Source organism: Ruditapes philippinarum, unplaced genomic scaffold, assembly GCF_026571515.1.
Source record: "Ruditapes philippinarum isolate M1 unplaced genomic scaffold, ASM2657151v2 ctg1196_1_1_1_1, whole genome shotgun sequence".
NCBI classification, from domain to species: domain Eukaryota; kingdom Metazoa; phylum Mollusca; class Bivalvia; order Venerida; family Veneridae; genus Ruditapes; species Ruditapes philippinarum.
Window position 1 is genome coordinate 21,795 of NW_026865932.1, and position 20,223 is coordinate 42,017.

The 20,223-nt window shown below is 30.8% G+C and overlaps 1 protein-coding gene across 1 annotated transcript in view; it reads right to left on the bottom strand.

Moving 5' to 3' along the window:
- Positions 1-825: 825 nt before the first annotated feature.
- Positions 826-20,223, bottom strand: part of LOC132730782 (probable tubulin polyglutamylase ttll-15) — a 33,228-nt gene continuing 13,830 nt past the window's right edge. The window contains exons 6-16 of the mRNA XM_060716788.1: positions 19,455-19,530; positions 18,929-18,998; positions 18,393-18,476; positions 16,608-16,692; positions 16,110-16,188; positions 15,379-15,487; positions 14,939-15,005; positions 14,347-14,474; positions 13,772-13,871; positions 9,868-9,981; positions 826-8,633 (exon numbers count right to left, since the gene is read on the bottom strand). Of these exons, the coding sequence (XP_060572771.1) occupies positions 8,502-8,633; positions 9,868-9,981; positions 13,772-13,871; positions 14,347-14,474; positions 14,939-15,005; positions 15,379-15,487; positions 16,110-16,188; positions 16,608-16,692; positions 18,393-18,476; positions 18,929-18,998; positions 19,455-19,530 (1,044 nt within the window). The 3' untranslated portion in view covers positions 826-8,501. The remainder of the gene's footprint in view (positions 8,634-9,867; positions 9,982-13,771; positions 13,872-14,346; positions 14,475-14,938; positions 15,006-15,378; positions 15,488-16,109; positions 16,189-16,607; positions 16,693-18,392; positions 18,477-18,928; positions 18,999-19,454; positions 19,531-20,223) is intronic.

Sequence of the window (20,223 nt, forward strand, 5' to 3'; positions counted from 1 at the left end):
ATCAGCAAGTGTTTAGGTGTAATAACTAAAATTTGCTTTCATGCAATACTGTTTATTGAAATCATTCATTACAAGTCTCTGGTAGAGAAGTTGAAAGTTTCATGTGTAGATGAAGTTAGTATTGATTCAAATTTACCAATCACTTTACTTGTAATACATCAAGTAAAATTAAATGTACATCAATGATGGTTGATGTGAACTTAAGAGAGAAACCAAACAGAAATCTAAATTGACTGGGTTCAAGCTGACTGGAGTTAACCTTGATGCAAATGTGTAATGTACAAAGTACTTGACCTGTTTTTGAATTGTTTTGAAAGTGTCCATTGTGACCTTAAGAAATTTTGGTATCAAAATATGAAAACTTTTTAATATAGGGATTGGTAATGTTAAGCTCATCAGATACTGTACAAGTGGCATGAACGGTTGCACTCTATAGGATTCAGAAGTTTCATACTTCTTAAAGGAACTCCACTGATGTCCAAAGGCTTTAAATCTTAGAAATATTAAGTAAAACACTTCAAATGGAAAAATCTGCAAAGGATAGCAAAGAATTATACTCCGAGTTAAACTAAAAATCAATTTTTTATCCTACTCTTGGCTGGATTTGATGCAACGCTTTTAATTTTTGGGTCATTTTGTACAGTAAAAAAGGTGCAAACACTGTAAAACAAGGTGAGGGAATGACCTGAACATTTGCACAGAAGTTACTGGTTCAGACCTAGATCAATTGGTTTTCAATTCTCAGGACAAATTTCCAGTGCCGTCGCTTAAAAAATTACCTCGGTGGTGTCCTTTTAAGAGGTTACAAAAATAATAGAAAAATACTGAGTATTTAACTTTTTCCTTTATTCTGTGATTCTATGACATATAATGGACATGCTAAAAACTTTTTGAATGTCTGCCATTCTTAACAATGTGATTAACATTAACAATTATAACAATCAAAATTATTGAAATATAAATACTATAAATTAAATTATTGCCGAGGTGAATAAAAGACAAATAGTCATATAAATATAAGGAGTATATAAATTTAATAATTATAGCAAGTAAAAATTTCAGCAGAACTTAAAATTGAGATAATATAAATTATAATGATAAAAAGCGTTCAGATCTGGAAAACATTTCTGTATTGTGACATTGGCCTAAAAATATTCCATTATTAAAGAAAAATCCTCATATCTAACACTTCAAAGCCATCTCAATTGATGAAAATAGCAAAACACATTTCTTGAATAATATGAGACTGTACTGGTGTGCGAGCAGTTCCCGTACAGAAGCTGTATCCATATTTTTCCGATTAAACGCTTGGTTATTACTTGCATTCATCAAAAATTGATATCAAATCAAGCAGATGTATTAACAAGACAAAATCTAAGTGTCAGTTCCCCAGTACATATAAAAGGTTTTCATTTTAAATCACTTTCACCTGTTCTTTGTCAAAAAGTTACCTTGTAAATGTTGGGGGATTCCATCCTTGCGCAAAAATACTTACATATGAGGCCTGTTAAAGAGTTTTCCACTAATACCACCTGTGTACAGATAAGTGGGTAATGTGATGAAAACCTGTTTAATTATAAGAATTTTTACCTATATTACTATATTTAGTAAGAGAGCGTAATAAAAAATAATTTTTAAGTAACTACGATTTTTGTACAGGAACTGCTCGCATGCCAGTATACATTGAACATTACCACTTACCAATTAAAAGCAAGCATCAAATTGGATGTAAAATTACGCATCTCAAATTTCACATTCCTCTACCATCTAACAATTAATAAGCAACCCTTTCCACATTATATCAGTAACTTTTCTTCTCAATGGATGTTGATGAAGTACAATACAAAACATGAGAGGAAAAAATCATATGCTCTTTAAAAATAGAAGCATTAGAAAACAGTAAACTTTTGATTAACAATCTCTAGGTAACAAAGAATAAAAAATTTGGAAAAATTGCAATTAATCTTAGTAGACACAACAAAAACAGACATTGAAAATAACATTATTCTCAGACAAGAATTTTAAGAAACCATTTAAATACAAAAAGCTGTTTAAAGCACCAAAACTGGTCTTTACCCCATCCTGATTTTTAATTAACGTGGGATTTAAATTTTGAACTATCCATTAATTAATTAATTTCAAAAAATTTAAACATCAAAATTCTACTATTCACTACTTATGACATAGTGAGATCATTGTAGCTGTCATTTACCAGAATATAGAAAATCAGATTCTAATATGCTTCACACTATTCCCCTATCAAACATAAAGGACAATCTAGTGCATTAAAAAGGAATGCTTACACGTCCTGTGACATCAGATATGACATCAATAAACCAAATGACATCTGGGAAAATTACTTCTACGCTCCATGTAGTTCAGCATATTTTTTGTCAATTCTCTTTTTTATTAGAATGTTAGAATGGAAATAGATATTTATTTTTCTTGCATTATAGTGTAATAATGCATGGTTTATCTTTCAAATGCTTTGTAATTAATCACTCAAACTCATTTGAACTCAAACCGTGCATTATTCTACAACAATGCACTCAAAATTAATATAAAATACAAGAAAATTTGTATGATGTGTGTTGTTGTTTTTTTTTATACATAATATTCACATATTATTGGAAATAAAAGCAAAACAATGCAGCTTAATTTATGATCTAATGATCAAATTCAAAATAAGGAAATAACAATAAACAGATAGTAAATATAACATTATAACATTTTACAATGATCAAATAAGATACATGTAGATAGAGGTATGTAATGAAACAATAATAGGCATCATACATTTTGTAATTTATAGATAATAACAATTATATATTATATCTTATATTTAATCATCTTATTACATGCATTACACAAACATAGCTTTTTGTCTATGATAGAATTATATTGAATCAACTTTACTACATACATTATATAAACATAGTTAGTGAAGACAATAAAAGCATAATTTTAAAATGGAAGTTAACATAAAGGCAAGAAGAGGTATAAAAATTATGTAAATGCACTGTATATTTTAACTATTTTGATAAAAACAGGTAAACAGGAACATGTTCTACAAACATTAAAGCAATAGTTAGCATGGACTTTGCTGTTTGCATAAATTCATGTAGATGAAACAAAATAGGAATGTAAGAAAAAAGTACAACAAAGCAGGGTATAAGCAGTGCTGGTGTAAACAGTTATATTTTACAGTATTTTAATTTTAAATACATTTTCAAAATGTTCATGAAAATTAGCATGAATCTGAAGGCATGCTGCTTTAAAATGTTTTAAAAGGGGACATTGATTTATCAACACCACTTAAACAACCCATGATATGGATATTGACCCATGACCTACTGAATTTCTTTCATGGATTTCCTCGAAATTTGGAACAGTCTATTTGAAGTTTAGGTGTTATCAATATCAAAAGCTACTGCCAGTACAGAACCTGGTTAGACTGCAAGGATATGTGACAAACTGGCCTATGTGCTGGTGGTAAAAGGCTAATCACTTTCTGTCCCAGCAGGGTCAGGGGTTAAAGCCTCACACTTCTTAATTATTCTTAACTGCCTTGTTGTTATGTAACAATTTATTACATACATGATTTTGAACATTGAAATTTAGATATTTTAACAAATTTCCAACACAATTCTCTAGTCTGAACATTGAAATTTAGATAATTTACAAACTTCCAACACAAATTTCTAGTCTGAACATTGAAATTTAGATATTTTACAAACTTCCAACACAATTTTCTAGTCTGAACATTGAAATTTAGATATTTTACAAACTTCCAACACAATTTTCTAGTCTGAACATTGAAATTTAGATATTTTACAAACTTCCAACACAATTCTCTAGTCTGAACATTGAAATTTAGATATTTTACAAACTTCCAACACAATTCTCTAGTCTGAACATTGAAATTTAGATATTTTACAAACTTCCAACACAATTCTCTAGTTTGAACATTGAAATTTAGATATTTTACAAACTTCCAACACAATTCTCTAGTTTGAACATTGAAATTTAGATAATTCTATAATAATATGTATAGAAAAAACCCTGAATGAAATAAGACATGAAATTTAAAGCAATAAAATCATAAACAAAGTTTGAGATAGAAGCATATAGCATATGATATGTGATACACATGAGGTATGATAAGGTATATATTATATAAGGTTATATATGATGATATATAAAACATTAAGATATATCAGGACATGATATATCAGGTTTAATATTATAATTGATGAAAGCATATATGAATTATCATGGTATAAATTATGATATATCAGGGAAAATATATTGACAAAATCATCACCTTAGTACAGAAACAGAAACAACTCCTATTAAATTGAATAGGTTGTTATACCTTGTTAACCTGTTACTGTACTCAGTTGATAAAATCAGGATATACTGCAATATATAAGGCAATATACCGCAATAAATCAGGGGATATATCACAATATATCAGTGGATATATCACAATATAGTGCAATATATCAGTGGATATATTACAATATATCAGTGGATATATCATGATATACTGCATTATATCACTGGATATATCATGATATACTGTAATATATCAGTGGATATATAGAGGATATTTGTTTGTTTGTGTGTAAGATGAAATTTTATTTCATCGAGTGGGCTTTAAAAACAGTATTCTCACAAGCGGCGTAGCCACGAGTGAGAATACTGTTCTTAAAGTTCACAAGATGAAATAAAATTACATCTTACACAACAAACAAACAAATTTTCTTTTTATTTTATGCTAAAAAACAAGTAAAAACGAAATTTCCATAATATTAACGTAAATATTAAAATCTGTTTTCCCCATTGAGAGCCCCATTTAGTCGGAATTTCTCATTAAAAACAAGAAGTCTTGAGCTGAAAAATAAGTCCGACAATCAACGTTAAATGACAGTGATATTATTTATTTTGTTCAAAAAATATGAATGATTGCTTGTTTTAATAATAAAAATAAACAATTCTTGTAGGAGAAAATTCCAGCCATCCATCCATATTTCTGTTACTTACTGCGAATTTATATTAGACCTGGCTTTGTTAAATGTAAGCGGCAGCCATTTTTTTAAAGTTGTGTATTTCACGGGAGGAAAATAATTGTGTTTGATTCAGAGGGGTATCATTTGGATTTATTAGTCATACACCTTTTAAAAAGAAAGAAAACATATTTGAGGATTGAAACAGACATAAAATAAGTGTTGACAGATGTGAAAACATGAAAAAAGCAGCTATGAAAATGGAAAACTTGGAACTTGCTTGGAACGCTGGGCGGTTTACTTGTTCTACGAGCTGATAGCTGTCTATGCTTTTCAATTTTTCATGAAGCATACGGCAGTTATTGCTCGTAGGATACTTTAATATGCCCAAATGTCATCAAGAGCAGTTTGCATGTGGAAGGAATGTATTTTTCAGACTGTAAAAATGAAACAAAAAATTAGAGACGAAATTTGGTTAATAGAAGTAAGTTTTCTTCTTTTTATTACTTTTGACATTTAAGTTATTTATCAATTTCAGCTTTGCATTTCCTTTAAACAGCCTGACATTGTCAGAATTGTTAGCAAAAATAAAATTGAGGTACCACATGGGAAAAATCTTAAAAAAGTAGTTTCGTCATTGAAAAGTGTGAAATTATATTTTGATAATTTTCACAGTGAAATTATCAAATATAATTTTCACGGATAAATCAGTAATCCACTGAAAAGCATAAAATAAATCATGATATACTGTAATATATCAGTGGATATATCATGATATACTACATTAATCAGTGGATATATACCATGATATTCTGCATTATATCAGTGGATATATACCATGATATTCTGCATTATATCAGTGGATATATACCATGATATACTGCAATATATCAGCAAATATATCAGGATATAGAGTAATATATCAGTGGATATATATCATGATATATCATAAACATAATATCATCACTAGCATCATGAGATTCATTTAAGTATAGAAGAGACAAGAGTGAAATGGGAGCTTTGGTGTAATTTGTATTAATAAATAAGAATAACAAATATTTACTGTAGTTAGATGGGACATACTATTATGCATGGTTTAAAAATTTTAAAATATGTTTATGATTAAAAATTTGATTCTTGGGTAAAAACCAATTTGATTCTTATGTAAAAGCTATTTGAACAGATTTCCTTTAGCTCTTACCATAATAAATATTATAAAGGGACTTGTTCATCTTTCAATCTGGACAAAAACCATTCATTATTTTAAGGGAATACTTCAAAATATGTACTGACTAAATACCGTATAGTGCAGACCATGATCAGAAGGCAAGGCTGGTTGATCCCGGTCCGCACTGGTTGCATGAGTAGAACATGCTGCCACCAGCAGGCTTAGAGTTAATAAGCTGATATAGATACATTTTAACTGAACATGGTTCTATGTACGTTTAACAATGTAATAATAAATTCATAATAAGTTATAAGTTACATACAAAATTGAATTACATATTAATAGAAATCAAACTGAATAAAAAAGGTTGGCATATATCTTACAAAATGGCATAAAAAATGTAAAATAATAATTTAGATAAAAAAAAAATACTTTAAGTAAAAAAGAAAATAAATTGTAGTTTAATACAAATTTATGACCTTGAAAATATCAAGTCATGTAGGGGCCAAGGCCATATTTTATTATCTTTAAATAGAGCTCACATTTAGATGTATGTTATGTCCAAGTATTAAAAATTTTGTAAATATAGTTAAAATGTTACAGCCTCTGATAATATTGTCAGCAAAGAAACAGACTGAGTGACATGACATAAAAAACAATTTAACCGCTACATATATTTATGTGGTAGGCATAAAAACTTACAGGTTAAAAATTCTAAACTATAAAATTATAAAATACAATTATATAAAACGTTACAAAATAATGCTTCAAAAAATGGTAAAGAAAGCTCTTTCAAAGAGAAAAAATAATAATAATACATGTAAAATATTAAAAAAATCTTGTTACTACATCTAAAAGTATATAAATGATTCCATGCCCCTTGGAAGGGCATTTCCTTTGATGAATAAAAAATTAAATGAAAACAACTAAAGCTTAATCAATAATTCTTTAAAACAAGATATAAAAACAGGGTAAACAATATAAAAGCACTTTGTGTTCTAAATATCTATGACCAAATGTCTAAACATAAAAGGTTAACAAAGACAAGTCTAACTTCTTGTGTCAATTAATCTATTGCAAACAAACTCTCACACTAAAAATACACGAATTTAAATTAATATTTAAACCCCCTTCCACCCCTATTCCCAAGCAATTCAATATTATTTATCTTTTTATCTACATACATGTATTAAGAATAAGGACCATAAAGACACTTGTGACATGGAATGTATAGGTAAAGATAAAAGTAAGAAATCTTTGTTAAGACCATACAACTATTCCAACTATTGTGTTTATCAGGCTATGATAAGTAATACAAAGGAAAGATCTTATTTAAAAAATTATACAATTTAAGTCCAAAATCAAGAAAAATATAGATCAACCTACCATTAGCACTCAACAATGATATCTATGTATTTTAGTTGCTCTTTCAACCCTTGACCTTTCAGAAGAATAAATATTCTGTGTCAATGTCATAGTGGGTTAACCTTAACCTATTTAAAACATATAAATGTTTGTCTTTTCACTGACTGTATGGTCCACTTTAAGAAGTAAAATGGTAAACAATAAAGTAATTGTCTACTGTCAGCACCATGACCATTACATGTTAACAATAGGACCTTTATGAAAAAGATTTGATTTACTGAAACGAGGACCTATGAGGTATAATGACTTATGATTTAAAGTTCAAAAGGTCAAACCATTCTAGGTTAAAGACCAAACCTATGTTCCTTCCAATGATAAAATGTTTTAAAGTATTTGTTTTCTGTTTTGTTACCATACATACAGGCCTATATATATTACCCAGTCAGAAGTCTAAGTATCCACCAACTGACTAGAATAAAATCAAATTTCCATCAAAAGAAATGACACTTATGAGTTTTAACATGCAACTCAAAGATCGTTCAAGAAGAATATATCCAATATAAGACTTTGGTGAATTTAGGAAATCAATTTTCATAATATCAGAATCAAGGCTTACAGCTTTAACACTTGAATTTATAAAAACCTCTTTAAAAACTTAAATGAATGCTCTGACTAGGGGCATTTAATATTTAACAATCAAAATGCAGTCATAACTCTACATTCAACCTGGTCAATATTAACAGATAACTACAGTATAAGAGCTGGAGCAAATCAGAGTTACACCCATTTTACATCAAGCCTTCAATATCAGACAAGGCTAATATCTCAAGTATTTATATGGATGAAATTGCGCTGTTTTCTCTTGAGTATATATTGACAATAAATGCCGTCGTTTGAGACTGGTTTCCAAGGAAGTCTTGTTTGTCCAAGCTAGTGGTTTCCCTAGATACCTCACGCCCCTAGGTGCAGAATAATGGATCCTTCCGGCACATTCCAATATACCAGGTAAACATAGTTCTCGTTTTATCATTATATTCGTTTAGTTTAAATTTATCTGTTTTTGGCGTCCATTTTAATGCATCTTCTCTTTTCTGAAAATCAATATAAAATTATTAATAAAGATAAGATTTATGTTTACCGTGAATAATATTTACACAATGCACTTGCTTCAAGTTCAATCAGACCAGACTAAAAATTGATTTTTTGTTTATTTTGCAGAAACTTTTTGCTTACTTTCAAAGAATATTAAATTCTTATTTACCAGTACTGTATGAAAATATGATCCTATGCTTACTACAATTATATTTGTTTGTTTGTCTTTTTCATGTCAATTTAAACTTATTTTTGTTCATATTTCAGCAGTTAGTCCACTAAACCGGTCATCCTGGTTAACTAACCCGTAATTACCATTTAATCTGCAAGTTACAGACTACTAATCCCAATGATTTCTGAATCAGCCATAAGAGACAAATCACCATATGATTCAACATGTGAGATTAATAGCTACTTAGAAATTTCGCCTCTAATAAGGATCAACCTAGCATCCCTAGGATTACAAATCTGATACTCTCCCTATTGTGCTATTTGGGTGGACATACAATTATGCAGTTTTAATTGTTGTCTTATCATAGCGCAAAATTTTTTTCAGTGAAACACAGAAATTACTTATTAGCTATCCCTATTGTACACAATCTCACCCAAGTAGAATCATCAACCTTCCAAGAAAAACATACTCTATGCTGAAAATCAAACTTGAAGTTGTGAAATGGAAATGATTTAAAGTCTGTTAAATAAATCAACCGAAGGCACTCCCTGTGATTTACAGGATTTTCCTTATTAACAGATTAAGGATCAATATCAATGGTTAAAATGCTGAACAATTTTTTTTGTTTTTTAAGTCTGAAGATCAGAATATCCCCCTTGATCTCTAGGCTAAATAAGTTGTTTTAGTTAGCACATCTGTTGCCTCAGATTAAAATGAAAACCCTTGATTACAGATGCTAGATTTTTAGGTTTATTCATTGGATATCAAATCTTTGGTGGAGAAAACATTTTTTTTCAATATAAGAAACAAATATGAGTCAGGGGCAAGTCATTATTGTCTTGAGCAAGTAACTTTACACTCATTGCTCAATACTGGCGTTGGTCCCATGAAACAGATTTCCAAAACTGTTGTCTAAAGCTTAAGCTAGCACAGAGCTTTCTCACCCTCCTCCTTTTCTTCCTATCACCCAATCAAACTAAAACAAATTCTGTATAAACCAAAAATGAGGAACAATGTTTAATTAAAGTCAGCTAGGAATAGATAAGAGCAGGACAACATACTATCTCTGGAGGGAACATTCGTCTACAACCACCTCTGTTTATATGCTCCAGGTAGGCACTTTTAAAATCATTCCTCTGTGCTGATGATAAACAATGATTGCATAAAGAACATTTCTGTAATAAACAGAAAAGAAAAATGCTGAAAAGTATAAAATTCTTAATACAAATACCTTTCCAATATATATAAACATGATAACCATGTTAAATCAATAATAAACAAGATTGCATTTGAGGAAAATGCTATGCCACCGCATTAATACAACAATAAATAGTAGTGTAGGAACATATTTTTTTGTTTCTATACAATAAAGATTGTCATAATGCATAGATCCCTGACCTATCTAATTCTTATTATCAGATTAGTGGTTAAATCTATTGTTAATCAAATAAAAGATCAGAGTAGAAATATATCAATGCACTTGAGTCTAGTGAATTTGGTGGTTAAGATCATATTTCACACAGCCTAAATTTCATGACTACATCAAAGGACAACACAGTAAGACACTTTGTCAAAATCTAGGTCAGCTGATTCAAAGTTCACTAAATACATCTTAATCGGTGCACATGTTCAAATTTTCATAGCTGTAGATCAAAGCACAAGAAAGTAGGTCACATCATCAAAATCTAGGTCACCTGATATCAAAGTTCAATTTTACAACTAAAACTGTGCACATGGTCAAAAAATTTCATTGCTGTACATCAAGGACAAGAAAGTAGGTCACTATCCCCTTGGACAAGGCAAAATTTTTGACCCAAGGGTTTAATTCAAAACAATCTTGATACAGGTCCACCAAACAACATTTCAAGTCAAATATCTAAGCTGAAGCTTCTCCCATTCAGAAAACATTTTTTTATTTTCTGTTTTTTACTATGTGTAAATAATGAGAATCATGCACCACGGGCAGGGCCAGTTTTGACACCAGGGGAAAAATTTGAAATAACTTTGGTAGAGGACCTATAGTATGATATTACATGTATATTGCAAACATCAAAGCTCTATGCCTTGTACCTTCAGACAAAAATATTTTTTTATTTTTTTACTAGATGTACATAATGAAAATCAATGACCCCGGGGCGAACTAATTTTGACCCCAGGGCTATATAATTTGAACAATCTTGGTAGAGGTTCACTTTGCAAAGTCTCATGCCATATATTTAAACTCTAGCCTTTGTCAATTCAGAGAAGAAGATTTTTCAATTTTTTTACTTTATACATATAAGGAAAACTAGTGCCTCTGGGGGTAGGGCAATTTCAACACTAGGGCATAATTAAAACAACTTTAGTAGAGGACCCATAGATGATATTATATACCAAATATCAAAGCTCTAAGCCTTGTACCTTCAGACAAGAAGATTTTTTAATTTTATTACTATATGTTCATAGTGAAAATCAATGACCCCTAGGGGTGGGGGCCAATTTTGACCCCAGGACTATAGATTTTGTACAATCTTGCTAGAGGTTCACTACACAATGTTTTCATGCAAAATAATCTTAAATCTAGCCTTTGTCAATTTAGAGAAGATGTTTTTTTAAGTTTTTATTATATACATATAAGGAAAACCTATGGCCCCCGGGGTGGGGCTAATTTTGACACTAAGAGCAAAATTTGAACAACTTTTGGTAGAGAGTACCTATAGATGATTATCAATTTAATACACAATATTTAAAGCTCTAACCTTGTAGGTACCTTCAGACAATAAAGATTTTTTTTGATTTTTTACTATATGTAATATTTGAAAATCAATGACCAACAAAGCGGGGGCAATTTTGGGACCCCAGGGCTATAAATCTGAACAATCTTGCTAGAGGTTCACTACACAATGTTTCAAGCAAAATATCTTACCTCTAGCATTTGTCAATTACTAGAAGATTTTTTTTTAAAGTTTTTACTGTAAGTTTTTACTATATACATATAAGGAAAACCAATGACCCCCGGGGCGGGTCGATTTTGACCCCAGGGCTATAATTTAACAATTTGGTAGAGGTCTACCAGACAATGCCTTATGGCAAAATATCTAAGCTCTAGCCTTTTGGGTCTTTACAAGAGTATTTTAAGTTTTTTACTATATGTACATATAGTGAAATCAATGACCCCGGTGCGGGGCTGATTTTGACCCAGGGCTATAATTTGAACAACCTTTTGGTAAGGTCTACAAGACAATGCCTTGTGCAAAATATCTAAGCTCTAAGCCTTTTGGGTCTTTACAAGAAGATATTTTTAGTTTTTACTATATGTACATATAAGCGAAAATCAATGACCCCCGGGGGGCCGATTTTTGACCCCAGGGCTATAATTTGAAAATCTTGGTAGAACTGTCTTCCAGAATGCCTTATGCAAAATATCTAAGCTCTAGGCCTTTTTGGCGTCTTTTACAAGAAGATATTTTTAGTTTTTACTATTTTGAAACATATAGTGAAAATCAATGACCCCCGGGCGGGGCTGATTTTGACCCCAGGGCTATAATTTGAACAATCTTGGTAGAGGTCTCTACCAGACAATGCCCCTTATGCAAAATATCTAAGCTCTAGGCCTTTTGGGTCTTTACAAGAAGATTTTTTAATTTTATTCTTATAATTCCTTTTGGGTTGCCATGGCAACCAGATTTCTGCATGGAATGAAATTCTTTGAACAACGTTTGGAAGCCCTTCACCCAAGGATCAATCCTGCCAAGTTTTGGTTGAAATTGGACTAGTGGTTTTTCACAGAGAAGATTTTTTAAGTTCACTATATAATCTATATAACACACACACACACAAACAAACAAACAAACGCACACACACACACACACACACACAGGTGAATCGCTATATGCCACCGCATCGCAGATGCTGCGGTGGCATAAAAACCTTTAAATACAAAAATAAATACAAAAAGTTAATATAGACTTTGGAATTTCAAGATAACTTTGTTGTTTAATTTGGAAATTACAATATTACAATATAAGAATTTGATTACGAAACAGTCTATAATAACCTTATTATGTACTTATAAAACCTTATTCTGAAATTATAGACATACTCTATCATAATATTATTAACAAGGGCTGTCAGTGAGACAGCGTGCTCGGCAATTCTCAGTACAGTCTACTTGATAATAAAACAATGGCCTTGATAATGCTGACTTTTCCAAGTTCAAAAAGGACCTTAACTCTGTCAAGAGTTATATGCTTTGGATAGTGATCTCCTATAATGGTTTAAGGTGTGTGAAGTTTCAACCTATACCCTTCAGTCATTTTGGAGAAAACAACTTGCATGCAAAAACTTACGGTAACCAAAGTGTGATGCCTTCTCCTGGCTGAGTACAATAGCTCTCCCTATTCTTTGAATAGTCGGGCAAAAATGTATTCTAGGTTTTACAATGATATTTTTACCTTGGATTAATATATAAAACATATCAAATACAGATATAATTTTCTTAAGAAATAGCTCAAAATTCAGTTCAAAATAACTGAAAGATATCTTAACAATGAATACTTACCTAAGTATTAACTTCAAAAAATATTTTTGTATAAAATTTTAACAAATTAAACTGCTTAATTAAAAGTTGATATACCGCCTAATGGGCGGGTCCCCCCCCCCGGACAGATATTTCAATTTGAACCTCAAACATATGTCAGATATTTTTCTTGCATATTCTACCATATTCCATCATATTTTAAATGCTTTACCTAAATAAAAACAATTTTCCATGGAATTTTATTTCATTACACCCATAACTATTTCCTTTCAACACCATTTGAAGTTACAACTTCATTCATAACGGCGAAATTACTTTATCCTAAGCGTGCCGTTGTTTACTCCCCATGCTAGATGAAATTTCAGGCATGGGTAAAACTTACAGAAACACCAGTCTGATATGCAAGAATATATTTCATAAGAAAGTGCTAGTACATGACTATATACCTGATTATCACAGTGACCTATACATTCTTGCTGGGTACACCAGTCTGAAAACACCGCTATATCCCTGTCTGATACCAACATTTCATCTAGATGTTTATCACTAAAAATATAAACATACATTTATTACTGCTAGCTTTTTATATTTAACTATCATAGATTTTTATATGAAATCCATTTCAATATTGTTGATTCTTGTTTATAATATAGAAATATAGACTTATTTTGTTCAATTTATTTCTGGTATGTGAAATTCCTGACACATTTCATTTAAATTACCATGTAAAACATATGTAAAAACACTTTATATATAGCTTAATTCTCAAACTGAAAAAGGTTTGTTTGCTGGGTCTTTAGTATGGTGGATTCAAAATATCAAGGACACAGAAATCTGTAATTCATCTTTCCATAACCACTATATTATTTTTTATGTCATCTGCCACATTTCAATTTTACCTTTATCAAAGTCAGTTTTTCATTTTTATGTAAAAATAACAGAAAATCAATGAATACAAAATACATATTGACAATAAGTACATGTAAACAAGGATCAAAGGTAGAAAGAAGAAGCTACCTACCTAGTATGAAACTGGTTCTCTATCATAGAAGCTACACCCGACACCCTCAGTACATTATATATAACATGTTCATACAGTCTTCTGTTACCAATGAAATGTCCTGTTGCTAGGTTAGGTGACATGTTCACCTGAAAAATAATTCATTCTATTATGTACATACCATAATCAGTAATGATATATGAAAGGGTTACACATTCTTACTAAGTAGGAAAACTAACACTCTAAAAATCACCCAGGGAAATTCCCACAGATGATACTGCTTCTAAATTATCACATCTTAGTTATTGCAAGCAAAAAGATTTGAAAAACCAATTTGGACCAAAACATATTGCATAAAATAAAATTGAGCCGCGCCATGACAAAACCAACATAATGCGCATCTGTGCAGTCTGATCAGGATCCATGCTGTTCACTTACAAACCCTATAACAAGTAGAGAAACTGACAGCAAACAGCATGGATCCTGATCAGACTACTAGCGCAGGCTGGTCTGGATTCATGCTGGTCGCAAATGCACTATCTTGGTTTTGTCATGGCTCGGCTCATTAATATTCATTGATGACTTCATCACCAGTATTTTCAAAAGTTCTTACCTCCATTAAGTATACTTTCAGTTTTTCATCCAACACAAAATCAAACCTCACTAGCTCGAAGAAATTCCTGCAATTAGATGAAATTTCCAGTTTACATACAGAAATATACTATATGTAGTTAAAGCGGGAATGTCAAAACTTAACACAGAGTATGGATGCATAGCTTGTTTGCAAATGTTTATCAATTACTAAATAATTGTATTCTATCCACAACACACTGCCTTAAATTATGAAAACATAATTAAATATATTTAAAATTAAAATATGATCATTCACGATTCACTAAGTTTCCATTTTGATAATAAAAAAAACAAAAAACAAAAAAACAATGCAAATTGCATCAAGCAAAACCAGAAAACATTTTTTTTTTAATAATTACATTCAAAGAACAATTCCTCACCTCTTTATACAATGATTTTGATAATAATAGATTGACATACCTAGTAGTTTTATATTTAGCTCCTGCTGACATTAAAGTACTTTGTTTCTGTAAGTATACTGCTCTAATTGTTTCATGTATATCCCTCCAAACCTTTGTTATATTCTTCCCTGAAACAAAATTGTAGTATTCATAATCAGTTTCTGTTGTTTCCACACAAACCAGTTCTCAACAATTGGTCATTTTTATAGAGCTACCAATGAATTATGTAACCATTCTTTAAATAAACTTTCAGAGTTTATTAAAAGTCATTAACATTTTAACAAAAATGAGTTTCTGAGAATTAAGGACAGGCCACTTAGCAGTACCAAACATCAGTGCCTTAAGTGCTTTGATTTGAAAATTCAAATACAAACGTAATAAAGTTAATCTTAAACTGACATGTCCATCTTTTAATCTGGACTAAGACATTTGAAGGAAAAATTTCAAAATAAGTACTGACATAAAAAATGAACAGTGCACACAGTTTAAACAGCAAGAGTTTACAGGCTGATCTTGATGGTTGCTGCCATCTGGCAAAGAGTTAACATGTCAAAGCAAATAAGGATTGAAAATAAAATGAAATCAGTGTGTGACCTGCCATATTTAAAATGGCTTCATGCACTGATTTTACACTCCAATGATGACTTCCTCAAATTAAATATGACAGGTGTGTAATATGGAGAAATTAGAATGGTTATATTACATTTAAAACAATCAACATCATGGGATACATGTATATGTATATCTTACCTTTGCTTATCATATGTCTGTTAAAAGATTCCATAAAAGTATATTTCTGGTTTGTATACAGATCTTTTAGTGATGGCATCTGAAATCACAAATTTACAGAAGTTATGTTTTAACTTGTATAAAAAATAAATTACTGCATTATATCAGAAAGATCAGTGACAGAAAATTCCCTTTTTTGCAACAATATTGGGGGGGGGGGGAAATTTGTTGATATGGCAATCATAAATTACTAAATGCACAATTTTCACATTGCAACATAAGAACAAATTTGGAGGAACAACTTTTATCTCACAAGTATAACTTTTCACTACTAATAATAGACTCGCATTGCTTTTAAATAGTGTCTGTCAATTGTTAATATGAGAACTTTGATATCAAAATGTTGAAATTAGGCAGTCAATAGTATAGACCCAGATAGGAATGCACAGATATCCAGTTGGGGCTAGCTCTTTACTAATGATTGATGTAGTCATTGTGGTGTCCAAGATTTAATATTACCTCCCACATTGGTGTGTAAGCATCATGTACAACATATTTGTCGACATCAGCGGCATCAAATGGGTAGTAACTCTTTGAACAAAACCTTAAATAACATAATACATAAAATATATTACATTAGCACATAAATATTCTTACATTATACAGTGAAATTTGAGAAAACCGGACGCTGAGAAAATCGGAACTCTCTAAATACCGGACGAATAATTCAGTCCCAAATTTTCCCTTCTTTAAACTATTGTATTAAACATTGACAATACCGGAATCTGTAAAAACCAAATATCGGACGGTTGATTGGGGACTACAAAGTCAATTATATAGACAATTACCCTGACAATACCGGACGCCGAATGTGTGAATAACCTTGTGTACTATCAGTTGGTTGTGTCTAATACGCTAACTGGTCGGTAACGGAACAATTATTGTCTTATTGGTTGATAATGTCTCTTTTCACAGTTTGATTTATTGTAAGGTATAGATATTACCATTTTATATAAATGCCAAAATGCACGAGGAATTGATCAGTTAAAATCAGTATGAATAAAAAATTGAGTATTTTTCTACTGTGTTGCTTTTTGTATATTCATTTCCTAAAATGACAACGCAACGGAAATTATCGGCGCTAAGTTCTATTCCATGACCGAAAGGAATTCGACGAGAGCTGTCTACAAGTGACAAAGTTAAATAAATTAAAGACAGTGAAACTTTGCCGAGACCTACATTAAAAATCTGACCAATATGTTATTATTATCAACAAACAAAGTAAACTATGTTCGTTAAATCATTATCCATTACCCAAATGTAAACATATGTGAATGTACTCGGACTTGATCGTTATGAGGTAATTGCTGTTCATTTAAATCCAAACCTTTATTGTATTTATATGCAATAATGGGACAAAAACAATTAAAACCTATTTTCTTGTATTTTAATCATTTCTTTATTTAGCAATATATGTACACATGATCATGAAAATGCAAATATACAGCATCCTTTGTAAGTCATTGCTCGGTTATAATATAAGATCCTGAACAGCTGAAGGGCACATTGAGAATACCGGACATCTGAGAAAACCGGACAAAACCCTCAGTCCGAAAGCCGTCCGGTTTTCTCAACTTTCACTGTATTCATTTATGAATGATAAAAAAAAAAAAACAAGTGAATATTCAGGTATTTTAGAATTTAAGACTGACAATACATCATGCATTAGAATACAAACATGGTTACATTTTAATGGCAGGCAAACTACTGTAACTGATTTGTATAATGATACATTGAAATATTTTTCTTCAAATCAAGCAATACTAAGACACAAATAGCCTTCTTATAATCAGAATAAAACATATTTTCTTTGCTGATACTTTAAATTAAAAGAACTGCACCGCTTTGGGTACAAATTCAGGCAGAGACTTTCAATTCTTTCATGTCTGAAAGCTAGCTTATGGAAGGTTGGTGGTTCTACACAGGTGCCAACTGGTGCCGGAAATAATGCACAACAGGGCACCTGAGGTTTGTCTCCCCCAGTAAAGCTTGAAAGTAACCATATATCCTTTACTTTGTGAGTGTGACATAAAGCCTTTAAACTTTTATTTCTAAAGCTGGTCCTACCTGGAATTTGAAACTTATTCATTTCAAGGAATGTTTTTTCTAGTATATTACCGGTATTAAATGTAAAGACAACAATATACAGTCTGGTCCGACTGTGTGGTATTGCAGATTGATCTAAAATGTAGCTTTGACACAACATTAGTATTGCAAAAACGTCATTGAACTAATCAAACTAACCTGATAAGAGCTTCATCGTTGATAATATACACTCTTAGAGGGTTCAATGATGCTAAAATGGCATATACTCCAATATCAAATTTCCTGAAAGAAAAATATAAAGGAGAAGTTTTGTTTATTTGAATGTAAATGTAATATAGTTTAATAACATGCTGTTCATGTACAAGTAAATTTGTTTAAATAAATGTGAGCTATAATATGTAAGTTATGTGTATCACAAAACCAATTGCTTGTTCAGTAGAATGTCAAGGGAGGTAACTAGAGTCAAAATTTATCACATATGCAATGAACTCAATTGTAGAAAATGCAATAAAATTAAAAGAATTCTAATTTTGCCTCAAATTTCAATCTCAAATCAACATTCAAATCTAATATCTTCCACATCCTTTGGCAGAGATACATTTAAAGATTTTATATTCATCTGCAGCATTGAGCAAACAAAAAAAACAAAAACAATATCAATATTTTCACAGGTTTTCCTTCAATAAATGTACAGAAACATTATGAACAAAACAAAATATTCTATAGTAACCTACCTGTCATCAATTAGGAATGGTTTGTCGACAAACTGTTGTACAAATGACCCATTTGAATCAAAGTCAATCTCTGGAAATATAAACACACATTATGATAATTTCATCTTAAAGACACATATCCAAACAGGCAACAATTATACTACTAAGTCGTTAGATACACTAATTGTTGTCTATCTAAATTTACCTGGTACATATGAGCTAATTCTTAAGCATATTTGACAGGATTATCTACTGTTTACAATGGTGCTTAAAAAAACCTGTCTTACACTTGGCAGAGCCTCTTTATCCCCTTTAACAGTTACCTTGAGCTAGATATTCCAGTCTGTACCGACAACCAGTGTAACATCTCTATACTCTGGTTTTCAGCATTCAAAATAGGGGATATAAACATTATTATGGTAATGCAGAATAATTATACTTCTTATTATATCTTTTATGGTACTATAACTTAAATGCCTTATATGAAGATCTAAGCTTGATATGGAAGGCTTATTCATTCAATACTGGAGCATGTCAAATATCTTACCTCCAATTTGTTTGATTTTTATTCCTCTATGGTTATTATTCTTTTGTACCCACATTGTCTGTGGATTTTCTTTAGCCTGTAAGCATTACAAATATTGAAATTTTATCAAAATCTAGTTTTGTACATAAGAAAATGTTCTTGGGATAAGTCTTAAATTGAAATAATGTACTTCAATATTTAATTGGCCAAGTAATTATGTCCTTTCAATTTACAGGTACAAAATATATACATGTAATAAAATTGTTTTGATGTCTTGCATAGAACAGCTGCTGTTCTGTAGAAAATTATGTTGAAAAGAGAATATGAAATGAAATAGTAGTGGCACACTTGAATATTGATTGAAGTTCTGAACATGTCTATAAAATATGGATGTATGTCTCTTTATAAGAACTGTATGAATCAGGTAAGATTTGTGGCAGGAAATAGTGACTGGTTTAACTCATACAGACTTTGTTTAAGTCATACATGTATATTAATTGTACAGCTACATTGTATTATAGGATAAATTCTTTGTTTCCTGAGGTTTTCGAAAAAATATTTACATATACATTCAACTAAGTTAATTCAAACATAGCAAACATATTACTATAAGCAAAAAACACAATTCATTATTTACAAGAGCTGTCGGTAGGACAGCAACGCTCGACAATTCTTAGTGCTTGATAGTAAAAAAAATGATTGATACAGTTACCTCCTCCTGTTTACAGATTGGGGTCATGATGGTGAACAAGTGTGCAAAGTTTCAAAGCCATATGCCAATGGACTTTGA